The sequence below is a fragment of the Artibeus jamaicensis genome, unplaced genomic scaffold, assembly GCF_021234435.1.
Source record: "Artibeus jamaicensis isolate MK-2021 breed Jamaican fruit bat unplaced genomic scaffold, CSHL_Jam_final contig_781, whole genome shotgun sequence".
In the NCBI taxonomy this organism is placed as follows: Eukaryota; Metazoa; Chordata; class Mammalia; order Chiroptera; family Phyllostomidae; genus Artibeus; species Artibeus jamaicensis.
Genome location: NW_026521968.1, coordinates 4,997,699 through 5,021,105, shown reverse-complemented (window position 1 = coordinate 5,021,105; position 23,407 = coordinate 4,997,699). Strand labels below are relative to the sequence as shown.

At 40.7% G+C, this 23,407-nt stretch overlaps 1 protein-coding gene across 5 annotated transcripts; it reads left to right on the top strand.

Moving 5' to 3' along the window:
- The first annotated feature begins 13 nt into the window (after positions 1-13).
- On the top strand, positions 14-23,405 carry ADPRM (ADP-ribose/CDP-alcohol diphosphatase, manganese dependent). Of its 5 annotated transcripts, XR_008392885.1 has the most exons (8): positions 14-118; positions 925-1,120; positions 8,333-8,399; positions 15,724-16,341; positions 17,170-17,286; positions 20,168-20,688; positions 21,021-21,067; positions 21,465-23,405. XR_008392885.1 is itself a non-coding variant. In XM_037155071.2 (6 exons), the coding sequence occupies exons 4-6, from the start codon at positions 15,741-15,743 to the stop codon at positions 20,482-20,484; spliced, it is 1,035 nt and encodes a 344-aa protein (XP_037010966.1). In that variant the 5' UTR covers positions 14-118; positions 925-994; positions 8,333-8,399; positions 15,724-15,740; the 3' UTR covers positions 20,485-20,857. The 5 variants fall into 5 exon arrangements, 3 of the variants coding, with proteins under 3 accessions (XP_037010966.1, XP_053528615.1, XP_053528614.1); XR_008392884.1 differs by having other exon boundaries at positions 21,021-23,405; XM_037155071.2 differs by lacking the exons at positions 21,021-21,067; positions 21,465-23,405 and having other exon boundaries at positions 925-994; positions 20,168-20,857.
- The last annotated feature ends 2 nt before the right edge of the window (positions 23,406-23,407 follow it).

Sequence of the window (23,407 nt, the reverse complement as noted above, 5' to 3'; positions counted from 1 at the left end):
CCGGTGCTGTTTTCACTTCCTCCGGAAGTCAGAAGAGCCTCTCTCTCCGCTTGGCTCGTTGGTGATGCTGTTGCCAAGCTGGTAGTCTGGTAGTTCTTCTCCTAGGCGCTGGCGCGCGGTAAGTGGTTTCTCGCGACTGAGGCGGGTCGGCCCGAGCTGGGCAGCAGGACCCAGAGGAAGGGGACCCTAAGGGTCCGGGTTTCGCCTTGGGGCCTAGGCCGGGCGTCCTGAGCGTTGGGGTCTTCTCGCTCCTCTGGGCACCCCCAGCCTCGGAAAAAACGAAACGCTGTCCGCAGACCCACTAGACCTGGGAGTCCCCACCCCCATCCTTGGCGCCCTCCTTCTTCCTTGTCTGGAGTCCGGCCATTTGGAACGGCAGGGCTGGTGACTGCTTTGCACCTCCAGGCCGGCCCGTTGCACTTAAAATAATTTGAAATAATTTGACTTTTTTGTTGTGTTGCTAAAAGGGATAATTTGAGTGATTGGCGTAGCAAGGGCGAGTCAAATATGACTGATGTGCCTAGCGCTTTCAGTTACTTCCAGGTTATAAGGAAACCTAACTATAAATAACAGCACAGTACGCAGTAGTGTGTGTCCTGTGTCGTATTCCATCTCTTAACTTCACCTCCCTGGGTCCCAGTTTTTTAAAATTTCTCGTTAACTCCCCTGTCCTCTTCAGTTTTGTGGTTTAAAGTTTGTTGATGAGTTTTTCATCTTTGTTGTTTGGGGGGTTACAGCCCCATATTAATAGGCTAAGAGCTTATGAAGTTTATTTTTCATTCCTTCTGAAAGTTTAACTTGCATTTATTTGTCTGCCTTTGTTTTTGCCTCATCTGTGATCTTAACCCCTCCCTCCTTTTGTGATGGATTTGCAAAATACAGGAAAAGAAAAAAATCCTTTCTAATTCTCTTCCTTAACTTCAGATCCCACTGAAACAAGAAAAGTCGGTGTTCATGCTGCCAGTCACAACCAAAACCAATGAGCAGAGACAAGGTTTGAATCTTTATGGGTGCTTTATTCAGATGCCAGTGATCTGAGAAGACGGCTGGTTATATATCCTCAAAAACCATCTTAACATTTCATCTCAAGCCAACCTTTTTATAAGGAAAAGAAGAGTAGGTAAGGGGATTGGAAAAAAAAGGTTAATGGGATTAGAATTGCTGAGATTTTCCCAGTACTTATTTATGTTGATCAGCAATTCTTTTTTTTTAACATGTCCATCAATTACCTTCCTTTTTTAATTTATTTATTTTTATTGTTTATGCCCTAACGATTGTTACCACTCTTTCTCCCTTTCCTCACCGCCACCAAGCCCCCCCCCTCTCCTTTGAAACCCCAAGCCGATCCCTGTATTATTGTCCCTGTCTGTGGGTTGTGTATAAATGTTCTTTGGTTAATTGCTTCACATCTTTCATATTGTTCCCACACCACCTTTGTAGCAGCTGTCAGTCTGTTTTATGAATCTAAGCTCTTATTACTATTTTGTTTGCTGGTTTATTGTGTTTATTAGATTCCACATATAAGTGAGATCATGTGGTATTTTTCTTTCACTGATTGGTTTAATTCACTTAGCATGATTTTTCTCCAGGTCCATCCATACTGTTGGAAAACGTAAGGGTTTTTTTATTTTTCACTGCTGTATAGCATTCCACTGTGCAAATGTACCACAGCTTTTTTATTCACTCATCTCCTGATAGGCTGTTTTTAAATCTTGGCTTTTGTAAATAGCACTGCTGTAAAAATATATGTAAGCATATATTTTTTCATATTGTTATTTTGGGATCTTTGAGATATATTTCCAGAAGTGGAATTGCTGGTTAAAAGGGAGTTACATTTTTAATTTTTTGAGGTACCTCCATATTGTTTTCCACAGTGGCTACATCACTCTGCATTCCCACAAACAGTGCGCTGGGTTTCCCACAACCTCACTAATACTTGTTTGTTAATTTATTGTTGGTAGCCAGTCTGACAGTTGTGAGGTGATAGCTCATTGAGGTTTTAATTTGCATTTCTCGGATGAATGTTGACATTGAGCATTTTTTCATATGTCTATAGGCACCCTGTATGTTCTCTTTGGAGAAGTGTCTGTTCAGGTCTTTTGCCCATTTCTTAATTGGGCTGTTCGTTTTCTGGCATTGAGTTGTATTAGTTCTTTTTATATTTTGGAGATTAAACCCTTGTCAGAGCATCACTGGCAAAAGTGTTCTTGCATACAGTGGGTTCCTTATTTATCTTGCTCATGGTTTCTTCAGCTATACAGAAGCCTTTTAATTTGATGTAGTCCCATTTATTTATTTTCTGTTTTGTTTCCAGTGCTTTGTGAGATATATCAGCAAAAATATTTCTACATTGAATATTTGAGATTACTCCCTGTGTTTTATTCTAGGCTTTTTATGATTTCATTACTTACATTTAAGTCTTTCATCCATTTTGAGTTTATTTTTTGTGTATGGTATAAGTTGGTGGTCTAGATTCATTTTTTTTATGTGGATCAGTCCAGTTTTCCCAACACCATTTATTGAAGAGACTGTCTTTGCTCCATTGTATGCTCTTGCAACCTTTGTCAGATATCAGTTGCTCATACATGCATGGGTTTATTCCTGGGCTTTCTGTTCTGTTCTGCTAATTTGTATGTCTGTTCTTGTGCCAGTACTGTTTTTATTATGATGGCCTTATAGTATGTAGTTTGATATCAAGATTTGTGATACCTTCAGCTTTGTTAGTCTTTCATAAGATCGCTGAGACTACTGAGGTTCTTTTTGGGTTCCATATAAATTTTTGGAGTATTTGTTCTATGTCTGTGAAGTATGCCATTGATATTTTAATAGGAATAGCATTGAATGTATAGATTGCTTTGGGTAGAATAGCCATTTTAATGATGTTAATTCTTGTAGGCCATGAATATGGTAGATGCTTCCACTTACTTTGTAGATGCTTCCACTTATTTTGTATCTTCCTCGATTTCTTTCTTCAATGGCCTATTGTTTTGAGAGTACAGGTCTCTTACCTTCTTAGTTAGATTTATTCTTAAGTACTTCATTTTTTTGTTGTAATAGTGAATGGAATTGTTGTCTTAGTTTCTCTTTCAGATATTTTGTTATTGGTGTGTAAAAATACCATCAATTTCTGGGTATTAATTTTACATTCTGCTACTTTGTCAAATTCACTTATTAGGTCTAGTCGTTTTTTGGTGGAGTCTTTGGGGTTTTCTATGTACAATATCATGTCATCTGCAAATAATGACAGCTTTACTTCTTCCTTTCCAATTTGGATGCCTTTTATTTCTTCTTGTCTGATTGCTGTGGCTAGGACTTCTAGAACTATGTTGAATAAGAGTGGTGAAAGCAGACATCCCTGTCTTGTTCCTCATGTTAACAGAACCATTTTAGTTTTTGCCCATTGAGAATGATGTTAGCTGTAGTTCTTTTATGTATAGTCTTTATTATGTTGAGGTATGATCTCTTTATTCTCACTTTGCTAAGAGTTTTTATCATGAATGGGTACTGGATTTCATTGAATGCTTTTTCTGCATCTGTTGATACAATCGTGGTTTTTGTCTTTCATTTTGTTTATGTGATGAATCCTATTTATTGATTTGTGAATATTGTGCCAACCTTGCATCCCTGGGATAAATCTCACTTAATTATGATATATGATCTTTTTGATAGATTGCTGGATCCAGTTTGCTAATATTTTGGTGAGGATTTTAGCATCCATACTCATCAAGGATATTGGCCTATAACTTACTTTCTTTGTTGTATTTTGGAATTAGGATACTACTGACCTCATAGAGAGAGCTTGAAAGTCTTTCCCCTCTTGAATTGTTTGGAATCATTTGAGAAGGATTGGTGATAGTTCTTTGATTGGCGGAATTCACCTGTGAAACCTGGTCCAGGGCTTTTGTGTCCTGGGAGTTTTTTGACTACTCCTTCAATTTCATTCATTGTTATCAGTCTAATCAGGTTTTCTGCTTCTTCCTGATTCAGTTTTGGGAGATTATATGTCTCTAGAATTTGTGCATTTCACCCAGTCAAATCAGGTTGACTGATTTCTTGACATATAGTTATTCTTAGTAATTTCTTATAATATGTTGTAGTTTTGTGATATCACTTGTTTTTTCACCTCTTTAATTTTATTTTATTTATTCAGGTTCTTTGTCCTGTTTGTTTATTTGGGGAGGATGAGTCTGGTTAAAGGTTTGTCAGTCTTGTTTATCTTTTTGAAGAACTAGCTCCTGGTTTCATTGATCTTCTTTTTTTTTTTTTAAAGATTTTATTTATTTATTTTTAGAGAGGGGAAGGGAGGGAGAAAGACAAGGAGAGAAACATTAATGTGTGGTTGCCTCTCCTACGCCCCTCACTGGGGAACCTGGCCCACAGCACAGGCATGTGCCCTGACTGGGAATCAAACCAGCGACCCTTTGGTTGGCAGGCTGCCTCTCATTCCACTGAGCCACACCAGCCAGGGCTCATTAATCTTCTATATTATTTTTTTAGTCGCTATGACATCGATTTCCACTCTAATCTTGATTGTTTCTTTTGTTCTACTTGCTCTGGGCTTTGTTTGTTGTTGATTTTCTAGTTCTCTTAGGTGTAAGTTTAGATTGTTTATTTGAGATTTTTTTTTGCTTCTTAAATTAGGCTTGAAGTACTATGAACTTCCTTCTTAGGACTGCTTTTACTGTGTCCCGTAGATTTTGGGTTGTTGTGTGTTCATTTTTATTTGTTTCCAGGAATTTTTTGATCTCCTTTTTGATCTTATTGGTTACCCATTCATTATTTAATAACGTGCTATTTACCTCCAAGTATTTGAATGTCTTTGAGTTTTTTTATTGATGTTGATTTCTAGTTTCATGCCATTGTGATCTAAGAAAATGCTTGATATAATTTCAGTTTTCTTGAATTTTTTAAGGCTTATTTGTGGTTTAACATGTAGTCTATTTTTGAGAATGATCCATGTGCACTTGAGAGGAATGTATGTACTTCTTCTTTGGGGTGAAATGTTCTTTAAATTAAGTCCATTTGATTTAGTGTGTCGTTTAATGCTGCTATATCCTTGTAATAGTTTGTCTGGAAGATCTGTCCGTTGTTGTCAGTGGGATGTTAAAACCCCCCATTATGTCAGTATTGTTGTTGATATCTTCCTTAAAATCCACCAAGATTTAAAAAATATATTTAGGTGCTCCTGTATTGAGTGCATGTATGTTTGTTTACAAGGGTTATGTACTCCTGTTGGATTGAACCCTTAAGAATTATGAAGTGACCTTCTTTATCTTTTTTATGGCCTTCATTTTGAAGTCTGTTTTGTCAGATACAAGCATCACTACACCCACTTTTTTTTTAAATTTCCATTTGTGTAGAATATTTTCCTTCATCCCTTTACTCTCAGCCTGTGGAAATCTTTTGCTCCGAGGTGAGTCTTTTGTAGACAGCATATGTATGAGTTGTGTTTTCTTATCCATTCGGCTACTCTCTGTCTTTTGATTAGAGCGTTAATTTAGTTACATTTAAGGTTATAGATAAGTGCTTATTTATTGCCATTTTTTTATATCACACCTATGTTTTCCCCTCTATTTTTCTTCTTCTTCTTATAGAAGGTCCTTTAACGTTGCTTACAGTGCTGGTTTGTGGTAATGTACTCTTTTAACCTCACTCTGTGGGAAGCTCTTTATTCGGCCTTCAGTTTTAAATGATGGCCTTTCTGGGTAGAGCAGTCTAGACTACATGTTCTTAGCTTTCATTACTCTGAATATTTCCTCCCAGTTTCTTCTGGCCTGAAGTGTTTCTGTTGAGAAATCAGCTGAGATTCTAATGGGGGTCCCCTTGTAAGTAACTCTCTCAGCCTGCCTTTAGAATTCTTTCTTTGCCTTCAAGCTTTGCCATTTTAATTTTGATGAGTCTTGGTGTAGGTCTCTTTGAGTTCAACTTTACTGGGACTCTGTCCTACCTGGACTTGTGTGCTCTTTTCCTTCACCAGGTTGGAGGAAAAGAGCCACTGTTTTCTGCCACTATTTCTCCAGACAGGTTCTCTGTTCCTCTCATACACTCATCTCTTTCTGGCACTCCTGTGTTGTGGCTGTTGTTGCACTTGATGTCATCCTGAGGGTATGTTAGGCTTTCCTCATTTCTCTTAAATCGCTTTTCTTTTTAATTTTCATTTTCTCTCTGAGTGGATACTGTTATTTTGTCCTCTAATTCGCTGATTGGATCCTCTGCTTCATCTAACCTACTATTGATTCCTTCAGGCAAATTCTTCATTTCAGATATTGTAATCTTCATTTATGACTGGTTCTTACTTATGGTTTCTATATCCTTAATGCTTATTATCTCATTAAGTTCTCACTAAGGTCATCTATTCTTCCCCTGAGGTCTTTGAGCATCATTATAACCATTTTAAACTCTGCATCTAGGTATTTGTGTTGCTTCCATTTTATCTATATCTTTTAATTCTTTTTGTGGGAATTTCTGTTGTTTTGCTTGGGACATTTTTCAGTGTCACCTCATTTGATCTCTGTGTTGGGTACGTGTGCTATGTCTCCTGAACCTACTTTACTTCTGTTATGATATAGGTGTTTTGCTGGGGTTAGTTGCCCAATCCTTAGGAACACCTGAATTCTGTGGTCCAGGAGTGTTTCTTGTGGGTTCTGTGACACCCTTGTAGTTGCGTTTTAAATACTGGTGGCTCTTTTGTAGGTAGAGTTATCCCTTCAGTTTGGGAGCCTTCAAGAGAAACCCTAGACTTCCATATGTGGAGTGCTGTGCAGTTGTTTCCCCTTGATGAGGTGGTGTTCCCAGCAGGCTCTGACGCCTGTAGGAATCCCCCTTTGGATGTACTGATCCTGTGACTAGTTGGTTCAGGTTTTGGTGTAGGCTGAAGTCCACCACTGGTTTTATTGGTTCTGGGTCCGGTTGGGTGGAGTTCAGAAACAGGTCAGTTTCAGATGATGTGTGAATCTGGCCCTAGGCTATCTCTCTGTAGCCACTGCTGCTTGGGTCTGTGTGTCCTGGACCTGCTTGTGCATGCAAGGGGGCAGTCTGTATAAAGAGTCAGCTCTTTTCCTGCTTGGAGCTGGTGGCAGCTCTAGAAAGGACCCAAGGCTTTCTGAGGTCTGCCTCCTCTTTAAACCACTCTGCCCTACCCTGAGGTTGCCTGGTTTTTTTTCCACAGCCTTCTGATGAGGGTTTGTAAGCTGATACCAGGACTAGCAAGTTTCCACTTTGTTGGTCCTACAGTCTGTAAGGCACTCAGTGAGGGGAGAGTAGCACCTACTTACAGCCAATCCCTTCAGTCTTTGCCAGAGAGCCAGGCACTTGCTTCCTCAGGGGGGGCTCATTGCTGATTCAGGATGAGTACATTCAACTTTCCCCTTTGCAAGAGTGAGCTCAGCAGCTCTGGACTTCAGGGGATAGATCAAAAGAGCCTCCCATTGGGGTTTGGGCAAGAACAGACAGCAGGTGGGGGCTAAACGCACTCATTCCAAGACCTCAGTTGGAGGCAAAGCTCTCTGTCCTGTTCCCAGGTGATATCCTAAGTCTCACACTTTAAAAGTCCCCTTGTGCGGAGTTTTTCTTTCTTCTTCCTTTGGAAATATACCCAGCAGGGGAATCTTGGATCAGGCAGGGCTGATTGCATAGTTTCCCTTTTAAAAGTGGTGCCTGCATCCCTGCAGGAGGAGGACAGACCCTCCCTTCCCTTCCCAGGGGATTGCAGCCTGTGAGTAGGTTTGCCTTGCTGCAAAGTATCCCAGGCACTCAACTCTACCCATCTAACTCCTAGCCTCTACAGTCTTTGCAGGAGACACAGTCCAGAACTCTTTGCTCCATGTAACCCCTGGTTTGCTTGCAAGCTGAGCTGGGCAGAGCTCAGAAAACCCTTCATTGCACAAATTTCTATCTCAATGCTCAGCTGGTCTCAGTGAGAAAGGACCTGAAGATCCAGCGAGGCTTTAGCATGTGTGAGAAAAGTTCAAAATGGGCCAAAAAACCACTTTCCCACTTTGCTAGGTTCCTCTCTGCAGCTATAGCAGCAGGGGTAGCTCACAATGTGGCGGGGTGGGGGCAGGGGTGGTCTGGGCACTGCCAACACACTTAAGAGTAGGAAAACTGGTTCTCTTTCTCATACCACTCAGCTAGTTCTCTGTTTTGGTATCCCCTGAGTCTCCACTGCAGTCAGAGATCCCCTTTATGCCACTGCCCTCTGCCACCTTCAGAAGCCCTTGTGTTTCATCATGGTTTCTCTCTTAGTCTGAGCTTGTATAGTGAACTCTTCTGTGCCTGGTGCCCCAACCACAGATGCACTTCATACTGAATTTGCAATCTCTGTTTTTCACAGGTGTGGTGGAACCTCACTGTATCCTGCTGCCAGAGACCCCACAACTTCCCCTTCCCTCTCTATTGCTGTGAGTATTTTTACAGCCCCACAGTTCAAAGGGGAGGGAGCTCCGTGGCTGTGATTTCCATGTGGCTTCTTTTCTGGCAGAGCAGCTACACAGGAGGTCCTTGTCCAGCCACATTTCAAATCCTTTTAAAAAGTCTGTGTGTAGTGCCCTCACGGCAGTACTAAGTTACTCTCTGGCTCTTTGTGCACCATCCCTCCCTACTGCCCAAGGAGCAAAATGTCTCTCAAAGTCATAGCTGGCTATAGCCTGTAGGTGCCTCTGACAGACCCGGGAACAGCAACCTGGTCCCTTTTGCAGTCTGAGTCTCTGTCCTGAGCTCTCCAGTTCGGCGCTTCAACAGTGGAAGCTCTGCTCATTGTGAGTGCAGCTGGGGGTTCTCAGATTCAGTGGATCTCCCAAAGTATCCCCAATTAGGGTTGGAAATCCCTTTGTGGGATTAAGTCCCCTTGCTTTGATGGGGGAGGGAGCTCCAAAGCTACAATTTCTATATGATCTCTCAGCTGCTAGAGGAGCCACACACATGGAATTTCCTCTACCACTTATAAAATCCCCTTACCAAAAGGTCCAAAGCATCTTCTGTACTTCTCGGCTTCAAAACTTTGTGTCAGCCCTGGCTGGTGTGACTCAGTGGATTGAGTGCTGGCCTGTGAATCAAAGGGTCACTGGTTAGATTCCCAGTCTAGGGCACATGCCCAGATTGCAGGCCAGGTCCCCAGTAGGGGGTGCAGGGGAGGCAAGCACACATTGATGTTTTTCTCTTTCTCCCTCCCTTCCCTTCTCTAAAATAAATAAATAAAATTTTAAAAGAAAAAAACCTTCATGTCAGCTAAGATTCTGTTGATTATTCAGGTTGCTTGTTGGAAGTTCTGTTGAAAATCTGGGTTCAGGCCAGGAGCAAGTAGATTCAGCTTCCACCTGCTCAGTGGCCATCTTCAGTATGGCCACTCTTTATCTGTGTTTCCTCCCTGGAACACAGTGGCTCAGATACCAACTATGGCTTGCAGAACCCCTGGGGCACAAAGGTTGAATTGCTGGTCAACTTCCTGGAGTCACTTAACGTTGTCCATTCCAGTTCCTAGAACAACAGCTTTCCATGTGCATTAATCACTTAAGCCTATCAACTATAGCTAAGGCTAAAATCTTTTAACTCTTGTGTTTCCCTATCATTTCCCTCGTTAGTTTTTGATCATTTTATTTCTATAAGATTCGTTTAATTAAAGAAATACAAAGTAAAACAACATAAAACCAGGTAAGATCATTTAAAAATCATTTTGTTGCTGAATAAACAGTCCTTCCACATATTAGAAAGCACATATTCTGTAGGCAGTTTGGCATAAGATGCACTAGTGGTGGTGTTGCAGTTCGTCTAAAATAGTTTTCAGTACAGTTGACAGAAGTTGTACATTTTCCAGTTGGGGCTACTTTAGTGTTTTTAAAGAAAACATTTCTGTGTCCTTTAGAGTTACCGTAAGTTCCCAGTTATCTTTGTAGGGAGCACAGATGTCTACAAGACATGAAATGAGTTTGTTTGGCATAGGTTCCAGTCTACTTTTCTTCTAGTTGGCCTTCTGGGAATCCTGTCTTCCAAGTCTTGAGTACCACCTTATCTCCAGGCTCAAAGGATCACAGTGAACCTATGGGGGAGAGATCTCTGATATAGCTAAGGTCATGAATCACAGCTAAGGTCTGACTTAAATGTTTTACATAGTTCTTTGCCTTCACTTCTTGGTCTATATACACATCTTTCATCCCAATCATAGCCTGAAATGGTTGCCTATGTTCAGTTTCGTAAGGACTCAATTGATTTCCATTTCAAGGAGCCTTGTTCTGAGTAGGATGGAATGTAATACTTGATCCCAATGGAGATGAGTTTCTTGAAAGTTTGGCAACATTTTTCTTCAAAATGTGATTCATCTGCTCTACCTTCCCAAGAAAAACTTTTCAGTTTCCTGTAAAAGCTGTCATGTAGCTGCCACAGCTCTCAAGCAGACTGTTCACCCCTGGACAGTATAAGCTAATTTGTTTAAAAAGCCCGCCAAGACTCCGTCTGCTAGGTTTAAGCAGGAACCCAAGAAACCTCACTGCTTGTTGGCAAATGTGGGTCTTCTCTGCTGATACTTTATGGCCCCAAGTTGCCAGATGGTTCAAGGTAGCTATAGTATTAGTTAAATGGTGCATCTACCTATTGTAACAAAGTTCCTCCCTCTAGTTTTAGGTCTTTTAAGTCCTGGCTCAGGGTCTCCTCAAAAATTGGGGAGTTGTTGAACCTTTGTGATAAGACTGTCCAGGTTCTGCCATTCAAAAGCAGACAACAGTTGATGATAGTGTTGGTCAACCAAATGCAAAAGAAAACATCTTTTAAGTCCAATAGTGAATACCAGAGGCTGTCCCTGAGTGTACTGTTTTCTACAGTGTCATTTATGGCCTTTAAACCTTGTACAGGGAGCAGCAGTGCCAGATGAGTCTATATTCCTGAAACTTCTGAATTACTGGACATATTCCTTCCAGGGTCTCCTTTTACTAGAGATACTGCCAGAACTGAGAGTCCCTGTCCTGGCTTGAGGTCAGCTTTAACAGGGGAGGCTCACCTAGCCCTCCCAGGCCTTCCAGCAGCCCACGCAGTGGGGTTTACCTGATTCACAACTTCTTCTGTCCAGTGTTGCTTTCCTCTTTCCTGAGGTTTCATGAGGAACTGCCGAGTGTGCTCTGAAGGGACCTGTAGGGGAATGTTCTTCTGGGGAGAGAGTGATTTGAACACGGAGTTTTGACAACAAATTCCTTCCCAGAAGAGGAAAACCATATCTCCCATAGCACATTCTAATAACTTCAAGAAAAATTGGCTTCTAGGGCTTTCAGAAGTTCCAGTTCCAGTTCCAGTTCAGTTAGGGGTCTGTTGACAGCGGAATACATCTCTGTATCAATTTTTTAAAAAGTGTACAATTTGCCCCCTCACTCGTAGCTTTACCCAAGTTCTCAGACTCACCTTCTTTTACCCCACTCTGGCTCTCATTTTTTCAGTGCCCTTTTCCTTTGCAGTATGATTGCCCTGGCCCAGTAGGGGCTTGTCCTCCACTGAATTTGGTTCCCTGATGGGTTCGGGACAGAGAGACCAGTGCAGGCTCACCGCCTTTGGTTTCCTCAGCTCAATAAGGAGGAGAAGTCCCCTGGGAACCCTGACCATGCTCGCCGCAGCCATCCCGATTTTCCTGGTCCCTCCGTTCTGGGCTTTTGTTATCTGCCACAGGCAAATTCCCTCTTGTCTGGACCGTTTTCCCATTTCCCTGATCTTTGACAAAACAACTCTGATTGCACTATAGTACAGTCAGTAGTCTAAAGACCCATTCAGGAGCCAGCTCTCTCCTGAGTCCAAATTATACATAAGCCAAGCAGTATTACAATAAAAAACATTTTCTTAGGTTCATAAGCATAGGCCAACCAGTCAGCCAGAAGTTACCCCAAAGGGCTGTGTCCTGGAATGGAGGCTTCTACCAGACAGAGCTCTCATATTACACAAACCAAAAGCACCTTAATTACAACTATTTAAGTCATAACCTAGGACTTTAATTCTACCAGAGATCTGTAATTTCACACAAACCAGAAGGCGCTTTAATTAACCTGGGACTGCAATTCTGAACCAGAAAGCACAGCTGTTCGATCAAAAGTGAAGGCAATGGGGAATGCCAGAAATCAGAGGTGAGTCCCCAAGTGAAATCACTTGGCATTTGCTAGGGAGTCTCCAAATCTGCACCCCAAAGCTTCCCAGTCCAGGTAGCTAACTGGACTTCACCAAAACCAGGCTTCCTGGAGTGTCCCGAAGGTCCCCACAAGAGTCACCAGGATATGAGACCGGAAGAGTCAGCGTTTGTGACTGTGGGAGGTGTTCTCAGTGAGCTGGTGTGACTAGCTAAGAGTGCTCCTCTTGGACACTCTCAGGCTATAGTCCGGTGTCAGCCATACTTCTTGATTCCATAGTTGAAATTTCTGGAATTTCTACTCAAAGTGAATGCTTGCTGAGCACTTCAGATTGTTTTTAATCAAACTAAATTTTCTTTCTGGAGTTGCCTTTGGGTAGTAGGTGTTTTTGACCTTCATATTTCTGTATTTGCCCAGGGAGAAATTTTTCCTCCAGTTGACAGCCAGAAAAGCACCTTGCTTATTCAGGCAGTGAGCATATAAAATAATTGTTTATCCTTTTCAGTTGCAGGTTAATCAATACACATCATAAATTAAAATTGAATTCAGTGGTGTTTTTAGCTGGTCTGTTAAATTTGTTTACTGGAGAGATTCTTTTAATACCTTTAACGTTATTTGTTTACCAGAGCATTTTAGTCCAACCTCTTCATGTCAAGTTTATAATGTTAAATAGAATACTAAAATAGTATCTAAAACAGTCCCTGACTCAAAGCAGGTGTTTTTCACTATGCATTGGATTGAATTGCTAGTAACCCTCTCTGAGCCTGATTTCATGGATCTGTGAAACTTTTAGTGTTAAGAATTACCTAAAACATGAGTGTAAACCTATCACTTTTATTACTACTATCAAACCACCAAGATTCTTGAAAGAGATAGGACACATCCTATCATCTAACAAGGCCAGTCAAATTTAATATGCTTACTTTAGGCTATTTTGACTGGGAAAGTTAGGCCTTATTTTCAGAAAACCTTCCTGGCATTGTAACTTTTTTACTGCATCTCAAGTTCAGACATCCACCCCATGTACCTAGCCACAGAAATTTTCCACCACAGTGAGACTCCGTTACTGGAGTGTGTAACTCAGGTTTCAAGGCCTACCCCGCTCCCTGCCCTCTTCCCACAGTAACCTAGAGCATCTCTCTTGCAGTAGTTCCCCTTAACAACGTCCCCCCTTCCTCATTTTTGTATTTGTCACCCCCACCAATTTCTTTGATAATGGTTTAAAGGAAATATTCTTTTCAGTGTAGGGCTGTCCTCACAAGTTCATCATAGATGCTTAAGGAACTTCAGCCTTCTGGCCAGTCCTGATTATTCAGACATTTTATTAGTATCATTTTGGAGCAAGGTTTCAGCAATTAAGCATCCCTAAGTATTTTCTCCTGTTCTTAAAGAATCATTGATGCCTCAGGTGATTTTCACAACATTCTGGTTGCTTATCCTGCACCATGACATCTTACAGGAATTTTTGAGAACTTGAAAAATTGTCTACATTATTCTGTTCCATAAAAACTTTTCATGTATTTTGAGGTTCACCAGGCAGATATCTCTTCAGATACGTAGTCAAAAAATAATATTCTTAACATGCAGTGCTTTATGATTTACAAAATGTATTACTGTGTTATAACTCAGTTGACTTCTCACGGCATCTGATGAGAATTATTTTGCTTTAGGAAAAACTGGGATCCCAGTTCAATTCCAGGTCTTCAGTTTCAAAAGCCTTCAGCAGTTCATTATAATTCCTCTTAACTAAAACTTTGATAGCTTAGCATGTTGTAAATGGTACAGGCAAAACTTTCAGAACAAAAATTGATATTTGCCTTTCTTTTCAAAAGCAAATTCTGAGAACTCTACTTTCCATTGGTCAGATTTCTTCTCATTTAATTTCCCCAACTGGTTCTACTCTTAGTTATCAGCTTAGCAGAGATAGTTCCAAGGATTTTGCTGGTAGTTCCTGTAAAAGTCCCAGGGCTGACCTGGCCTATCTTAGGTTATATGCCTTCCCTTAATTGACCAGACCAGAAACTGGGTTTGTATAAACCAAGCCTGGGTCATGTTTCTCTTCCTCTCAAATCACATGAAGTAAGAGTGAGGCAGTGGATAGGTACCTAAAGAGACACTGGGGTGCTGTTACCAGCAGAATAAGGAATGGATACTGTGTTAGGCAAAAGTAACCCTCTACTGGAGAGAAGATGTAATTAACTGGGATTAAGTGCTCTCCAAGAGCTCCACGGTATGTACTATTGCCCTAAAGTCTCTGAGTTTAAAGATAAACAAGCTCATTTGACCCGGGATAAAAGCACTTGCAGAAACAGTTTTCTTTTAGGCTTTGGAAATAACATTCCACTGATACCCTTGCTAAGTTATCTTCTGGTTTGGTTCTTCTATTAATCTGTACTTGGAATTGGCAAATACTTGAAATCTAATAGAACTAGAGATTTTCAGCCGATTTAGGTGAGTTTTGTATTTATTGTAATTGCATCTGAGTTCTTTACCTTCCAAATCAGATGATCGCATCTAAACTACCCCTCCTGTATGTAGACTGACTTGATACCAGTGAGCTTTTCAAATAGGGTCCACAGGGGGAAAAAATGAGCAAGTGAAAAAAACAAAAAACGAGTATAAGAACACCAAGCCATTTTTTAGTATCTCTATGGTGCTGTTTTACCTGTTTCAGGGATGACTATACCCAACCAGATTAAGGAAGAAAGAAAAGTAGCTGAAGCTTGTAATTGTGTAGATCTGGTGGAAAGTGTATCCTTAGAGTCAACAGTTGTAGAAAGGAAGGAAGCCCCTCCTCCACTGAGTCAAACGGAAGCCTGGCCTTCTCTGTGGGCTGTGGAGCTGTCACCCCCCCCCACACACACACACCCCCGGGGTAGGACACTCTTCTGTTAAGGATGCACAGATGGCTTTTGGTTGTAAGGAGGGAGAGTTAATATTCAGGTTTTAAAAAGCTGGTTTAGATTAATATCCAACTGTTGAAGAACCAGGAACTCTCAGAAATGAAAATAATCATAACATAGTTTTTGTGCCAGATTTTTTTGTTTGTTTAAAATTATTCTCCTATCTTTACCCTGTTATTCCACATAAAAATAGGAGAAATTTATTTCAGGTGACTTACACATCAACAAAGAGAAAGGATTCATCCAGATACAAAATAACCCACAGTGGGGGTCTAATGTATAAAGTACAATGAGTGAGTGTAATGTATGACTTTCAAAAAAAATTCTTGAAGTTTTGATAGAATTATTGGTGTTTGTGGAAGAAGGTGCCTGTGTGTGTGTGTGTGTGTGTGTGTGTGTGTGTAAAACTTGTGTGTATTTCTTAAAAGTTACAAATTATTCCAGATTCGAAATTGACTTTACTAGAATTAAAATGCCTATTCATTAGTAGGATAATATTCTTGTAAATTATTACTCTTCTAAAAAATACAGGTTATTGCATATTTCACAGATAAAACGGAAGCACTTCAAGGGCTTGGTAATTGGACCTAAGACGGTCAGCCTTGTTAAGCCCCTGTACTCTCCTCTCTGCCAAACTGCCTAGTGGATTAACTGTTACATTTAATATCCACTTTACCACTAGAAAGTTAAGGTGTTAATAACTTAGTTATCTTTTTTACTTTATTTAGAAACCTGTTTGGAGGTTATGGATGATAAGCCCAGTTCTGGAACCATAAGTGAGAGTTCAGAACTTCTTTTCTCCTTCGGAGTTATAGCAGATATTCAGTATGCTAATTTAGAAGACGGCTATAATTACCAAGGAAACAGAAGAAGATACTACAGACATAGTCTTGTTCACTTACAGGATGCTATTGAACACTGGAATAAAGAAAGCAGCCGGCCCTGTTGTGTGCTTCAGCTGGGAGATATCATTGACGGCTATAATGCGCAGTATAAAGCATCAGAGAAGTCACTAGAACTTGTTATGAATGTGTTTCAAATGCTTCAAGTCCCAGTTCATCACACATGGGGAAATCATGAATTCTATAACTTCAGCAGAGAGTATTTAACAAACTCTAAACTGAACACAAAGTTTCTAGAAGACCAGATTGTACATCATCCTGAGACTGTGCCTACAGGGAGTTATTATGCTTACCATTTTGCTCCGTTCCCTAAATTCCGGTTCATTTTACTTGATGCTTATGACTTGAGTGTCTTGGGCGTGGATCAGACTTCTCCAAAATACCAGCAGTGTCTGAAGATGCTGAAGGAGCACAATCCAAATATGGAATTGAATAGTCCTCAAGGTGAATTATTCCTTTGAGCTGAGAATCTAATACATTGTCTTTAAATTCTTCAGCTACCTATTATTCAGCAGGAAGATGGATGACTAAGGTAAAAGTATATTGTCGCTGTTGTTCAGGGTCAGGATTTCTCACAAGCCTCGTGGTATATGGATTGGTTGCACTTGGTTCAAAATTTCTTTTAACAGATATCCGAATTCCTTCTCTGGGCTGAGCACTCTTTCTAGAGCTTAGCTGTTTACAACTGTAAGCAGTATTGGCAATATCACTCTTTTAACACATAGAAGAAACAAAAGTAGGCAGGCAGGCCTGTTTATTAATGACACAGTAACAAGATTATTTTCACAGTGATACATGCTACCAAGAAAATATAAGGAGGGACCATTTTAGTTCAGGTGGTCAGAGCTAGCTGCTCCAAGGAGAAAAACATTGAAGCTGAAACCTAAATGACAAGGGAGTCCACCTTGGGAAGAATACTTGTGACAGAGGAGAAACAAATGCAGAGGCACTAAACAGTAAGACTAGCGTTCTTGAATGCAGAAAAGAGCCAGTGTGCAGGAGGATGTCAGAGTAGTTCAGTGGACACAGTAAAGAGTCCTATTTTATTTTCAGTGTAATAAGCTAATGAAGTAAGCAGAGGAATGTCAAAGACTAGAAAAAAGATACAATATGATTTATTTGAATATTGCTCTAAATTCTGGTGGTTTCCTATTTTAACTCAGTTGCTGCCTAATGTTCCTAAAGAGAAGTGTACCCATGTTAGCTAAGTTCGAATGCCCTCATGACAAGAAAATAATGTTTGATGGCTCTAACGTGCAGAATTCATTTTAGGGCTTTCTGAGCCTCAGTTTGTCCAGTTTAATGGAGGATTCAGCCAAGAACAGTTGAACTGGTTGAATGAAGTCCTTACATTCTCGGACAGAAACCAAGAGAAGGTGGTGATCGTGAGTAAGTATTTAAATGATTTGTTAAATACTAGCATTTTACAAAATAGAAAAAGTTAAATTTTAAAACATACTAAACATTTATTATATTGTGATAGCCTCTTTCTATAAAATGAATGCTCGGTTTAAGTTTTTTATTGAAAAAAATTTGATTTTTTATCAAGAAAAACAATCTGAGTATGAGATTTACTCTGAGTTGAGTAAAGGAAGAATTGAATTGTAAAATACAAAAGCATTTTGCCAGACACTAGAGCCTGTGAGTTGGCCTTTTAGGTTTCATAGTAGAATTTCCCCAAATGGGATCAATTTACATAGTAAAATTTGAATGAAAAATTCAGTTCAGGCCCCATCCCAAATCTTAATCTTAGAAGAAGTACCTGGCAGTGCAGTGGCCACCAGACAGATCCTGCTGCCTGGATGAAAGCCAAGCAGATGTAACAGGAGTGAGTGTTACAGACACAGCTGGCAGCGGGAACAGACCTAATTACTGTTTTCATTCAGAATCATTTTTACAGACATGCTGCCATTAGAGATTGTAGGAATCTGCAGGTGCTTAAAATACACCCAGGTGTGAGTGTGTGCACATGCCTGTATACACAAAGACTTGAATTTGCATTGTGGCTGGTGTGCTTGCTCTGAGGGCTGAGATTAGATTCCTTGTTTCAGGGCTCTAACTGATGTAGTGTAATGGATGAGAACACTGGACTGAGTCCCAAGGATGGAATGCCATTCTGGCTCTTATATCTATGATCTGTGTGACTCTGGGCAAATGTCCAACATACAAACTGTGGTTTTCTCAGTATTGCACCAATGAAATTGTGAACATGAAAACTGTTTGGAAATGACAGGCTGTCCAGATAGTTGATGATATAAAAGTAGGTTTCTATCTACATATGTAGTCTTTTACTTACTATCTCCCACTGATACAGTAAGAACACGTAGATGGAGTTAGGGGTGTTTCTGCCACCACTGGTGTATCAAATGTCATTCAAGGCTTGGTAAGTGTAAGGTACTGTCAGGGGTTATTGGCATGGTGTGATACAGTGAGTGTCTCAAAAACTGGGACACTTCCTGACTTGTCTATGCTTTGTAGCTCTTTACTGCTAGCTTGTACTTGTTACTTTAGAGAGCCCTGGAACTACAAGGGGCCTTGAGATCATGTAGCAAACCTTTAGTTCTAAAGATGAGGAAACTGAACCAAAAGAGATTTAAACTGAAAGCACACAGCTACTGACAGAACCAAGACTAAAGAGTCCATGTTTTGTATCCCACCCCTTTCCCACTCTGTCCCATATTCTTATTTTTTTATGTCAGTGCTCTTATCTGCAGTATCAGTTTCTTAAATTTCTTCTGTTTTCTGTAACCTTAGACACTGTATGAACAAATCTTTAATAACTGAGTGTCCCAGGTTTTCTTTAGCAAAGTATAAAATGACTTAATAGAAACCTATTTTTCATTTGCTTTTTCACTTTCCTTTTGGCTACTCAGATACCATTTTGGCTATATCTAAACTTCTGGCCATGAAGTTGGAAGGACAGACTTGCTGTGAGCTGAGTAGGGAACACTGCAACAGGAGGAGGTTTTCGGTGGAGGGCTCAGGAGTTCAAGTTTGAAAATATGAACTTTCAGGTGCCTGTTTCACATCAGTGGAGATGTCGAATAAGCAGTTTGGACATAATGAATCTGAAATTCAGAATAGAAGTTTGGACTGGATGTATAAATGTAAAAGTTGAAAGACTACAGATGGTACTTAAAACTATGTATGTACACTTTTAAGAGATCACCAAGTTGCTATGTGTAGATCAGAGAAGTGAGGTCCAAGAGCCGAACATTCAAGCATATAAGATACTGGGGAAATGAGTAATAAGCAAAAGAGAGTGAGAGTTAGTTGCCATTGAGGTTGGAGGAAAGTTTGGAGGGCTGATTCTGTTCTGGAAGTCCAGGGTTTCAAGGAAAAGGGAGCAACTGAGATTTGATAGATAATTCTATTCTGGCATCTAGATCTGGAAAGTTACATGGCCTCTTTGGACACTTAGCTCTGCCGCAGCTTGAGTGACTTGAGTGTGTGCACGTGCAGATATAAACTGTTAGCCCCCTTCTTTTTTTACTTGTAATGTAAACGAGTAGATATTAAGCAGAATAAAAATACATGGTAACAGAGAAAAGTGATTTAGTGGGAGGAAGCAAAGCCCAACGAGCTGCTGTACCTGTAGTTCAGAGTGAAAGTGTGGCCTGATCTATGACGGGGCCTCATTCATGTCTTGGCAGCAAGAATTTGAAAGTCTCCTGGCTCTACTTCCACATGCGTCCTGTGGGACCTAGTGTGAGTGTTTCCCACGTTAGCTCAGTTTCCTCATCTGTAAAATGGCTGTGGCTACCTTGTTCTCCTGGAGATGTTTAAAGTGGCATTAATCAGTTTTTTATTAAAACATTGAGTGTTTATAAAAATGGCATAACTCACTGGCCCATCCCTAGTGTGTTTTTTACCTAAGAGCCTCTCTTTATGTGTATGTAATTTAAGGAAATCCACAAGACTGGACTCTAGCACCACGTTTGCCTGACTCTGGCTGCCTTTGCAGACTGCCCTGTATAGGATGCCCTCAGTCTCCCTTGATGTTTGTACATATTGAGACCCTCGGGGCTTCTGTCTCTCCTGGGGCCTCTCTGCCCTTGTGTGTGAACTGTCTCGGCCTTTACACTCCAGAGATGTGGCTGTAGATGACCTGGTTCTTCTCCCCCTCAACCTGACCAGTCAATTCTGGCTGGTCTCAGTCCATGAGGGAACAACATACACTGTGTTTCTGAATGCTAGTTTTTAGACACTAATTTTGGTGAAAGGGGTATATCCTAATTGGCCTATAACTCTTCTTCTCCTTAATGAACAGGTCATCTTCCCATTTACCCAAATGCCTCTGACACCGTGTGCCTGGCCTGGAATTACAGAGACGCCCTCGCAGTCATTTGGTCTCACAAGTGTGTGGTGTGTTTCTTCGCCGGTCACACTCACGATGGCGGCTACTCCGAGGACCCTTTCGGTGTGCACCACGTCAATGTGGAAGGAGTCATTGAGACAGCCCCGGACAGCCAGGCTTTCGGCACCGTTTATGTCTATCCAGACAGGATGGTGTTGAGAGGGAGTGGCCGAGTCACAGACAGGATTATGAATTACAAGAGCGAAAAACCTTTTCCATTTTCTGTCTGATTCATTTTATCATTATAGGAAGAGGATGACTTTGGTTGTGTTTTTGTTCCCCTTTCCTACCCTGAAATCCTCAGTGTCCTTCTTTATTATCCCATCGGCATACCAAAGCATGTTCACAACTTCAGTGTGTATCAGCTTGTGAGACATCTGAATGTCATCTCTCGACCGTAAATCCAGTGCTGAAATTGGAAAAGATGAATGAACGTGAGCCAGGGAGGAGACCCTGGGGGGCGGGGGTGAGATATAGTCCTCAAATCAGACTTGACTTTAGCCTTACCTGAGTTTAAAATTTTTTTTTTTTTACTTTGTACAAGGAGAATATGCTCATGTATTAGCTATATAACTTAAAATTCATAATAAAAAAATAAGCTCAGGTAAAGCTTTTCCTTTTAACCCTGCTATGCAAATGAGCTTTGGACATATTTTTGCTCAGAGCATCCATCATATTGTACTTTTATAGACTTGTGTTCCTATTTTGTAGACCAAAGCTATCAAGTTGCTTTACAGGTGACTCAGTGGTGCTCTCCTTCACGCAGGTGAATGTGCGCCCTCCCATGGGAGGCTGTGAGAAGGACCTTTGAAGGTATGTGGTCCTTTTGTGACTCCAACCAAAGCAGAAGCAAGTGCCATGTAGCTGTGTGCCTGCTCCCTTTGGGCCACTAGCTAGTGCTGGTGAGGACTGCAGCCAAGTGAATTTACCTGACTTCCTTCGTAGATGCATGGGACCTGTTAATGCTGTTGCCATGTGTGCTAAGGCTTATTCTCAGAAACACACACTAGATGGCAAATGGGGACTGTTGAAGCATAGAGAAAGTTTGATTTAGGGCTTAAAAACAGTAGGAGATAAATTGATACTAGTCAACATGAGTGAGTGTGCCTGCTGCGTATCTAGGCATAATGGGCATATTCATTGTCTTGGCTACTGTGACAAATTACCACACACTTGGTGGCTTAAGTAACACATATTTGTTCTCTTACAGTTCTGGAGTCAGATGTCGGACATTACTGTCACTGGTCTGAGATCAAGGTGGTGTTAGGGCGTGCTCTCTCGGGGCTGGGCAGGGGCTGTTTCCTTCCCTTTTCCAGCTTCTGGAGCTGCATTTCTTGCTTGGCCCCTTCTTCTGTTGTCAAAGCCAGCAAGGTAGCGTTTTCAAACCTCTTTCTGCTTTGTTGTCACATCACCTTTTCCTCTTCTGTCTGTGTAGTCGTCTTTGTGTCTCCTCTCTCTTTCCCACAATTCTGATCACATTGAGGGCCCACCAGGTGATCCAGGATCATCTCATCTCCAGAGCCTCAACCTGATCACATCTGTGAAGTCCATTTTGCTGTATAAGGTAACATTCATACACTCTGGGGATTAGGGCCTGGACCTTTGAGGGCTGTTGTTCAGTTTACCAGAGAGGTGGCTGTGTAATCTGCTCCCTGCACTCGCCAACTTTGGTGGTGAGGAGACAGATCCCTAGGTACAAATGTGTGAAGACAGGACTGTGCGAATGTGGAGCAGTAATTTAAGTCTGTTTGCAGGGATTAGGGATGACTTGAAGAAGAAAGAAGAATGGTTTAAATGGGTGTGGAAGTATATTTCAAGTAGACAGAGTAGCATAAGCAGAGGCATGGAAGGATATGCAGAATTTAGGAGAGGCAAGTAATGCTATGATGAATCTCCAAAAGTAATAAAGCAGGAAAGGTTAAGCTTGGGCTACGTGGAAAAAAGGCATGAATGACCAGCCCAGGTTTGGGATTAATCCCTCGGGCTCCTGCGCTGGGCACTGTGTGATGAGACTTGTGTCTCAGTCCAGGCCGTGGCTACTGTGAGGCTGGTGTAGAAGAGTAACAATGGCAGAAAAAGATTGGGGGTGAGAAGCAGGCTTTGATAATAGAATATTAAACTTACTGTAATACCTAAATTCACCTGAAAAGGAGAGTTTAAAAACTATTAAAGGCGGTACCCTCCTTTTATACACTTACAGAGACTTGAACTGTATATTCACAGGATTCAGTGTGATGTGGGCAACGCCAGTGTGATGAAAGTGTCTCAGACAGTATTTCTGTTTTTCAAAATGGAACTTTACCATCTTTTAAGCACAGAATCAAGCATTACTTGGAGAATGGGTAGGTCCTATACAAAATATGCGATTAAGTCCATTTCTTTATACATGACCTTAATAGTTATACTAAAATGTATAAAAGCCTATTATACAAGCTAAATATATACTGGAACACTAAAATCCTTTATTGACCCTTAAAATAAATTTTACTTTAATTGCTTTAATATCGACAAGATTTTTTATCATTTCACCTCATCTAAATCTTGATCAAGGATTTCTGACCAGTGGCTATTGCATAAAACAAACAAAACACATGCATACCTTCTCCAAACATTTATAATGGAACACTTAATAGAAATATAGGCAAATTTTTTTAGGCTCATTTTCACTCTCCTGACATATGGTTGGTGCTCATACTTTTTGAGTGAACTGTTTCTTGAATTTCATGAAGCAGTGTCTGGGCTGTGGGGTCGGGTGGCGGCCTGTGTGCAAACGGTGTTCTTGCTCTCCAGATGCACCGTAGCAGCGCTGGCCAACAGAAATACGGTGAGCCCGGCAGTGATTTTAAATGGATTAGCAGTTGCGTTAAAAAGTGAATAGGAACAGTAAAAGTGAACTTTAATAGTATAATTTATTTACTGCAGTATATCTAAAGTATTTCAACATATAATCAAATATTTTACATTTTTGATATGTCTTTAAAATCTTGTATATATTTTATACTTATCCATTTGGGCACTAACTTCATTGGAAACACTTGCTCCGTATTTAGATATAAAATCTGCAGTTGAAAAAATTTGCAATTTTAAAAAATGTTTATCGATTTTGGTCTTAATTTTTCACTTTCATTGTAATAAATGTTCCTCTTTTTTTTT

What these genes read in the sequence shown, in the direction of transcription:
- ADPRM (XM_037155071.2), top strand. Translation starts at nt 15,741, where the DNA reads ATGGATGATAAGCCCAGTTCTGGAACCATAAGTGAGAGTTCAGAACTT. An exon ending in GGAATTGAATAGTCCTCAAG is followed by an intron (nt 16,342 to 17,169) that starts GTGAATTATTCC and finishes AATTCATTTTAG; the next exon opens with GGCTTTCTGAGCCTCAGTTT. An exon ending in AGAGAAGGTGGTGATCGTGA is followed by an intron (nt 17,287 to 20,167) that starts GTAAGTATTTAA and finishes CTTAATGAACAG; the next exon opens with GTCATCTTCCCATTTACCCA.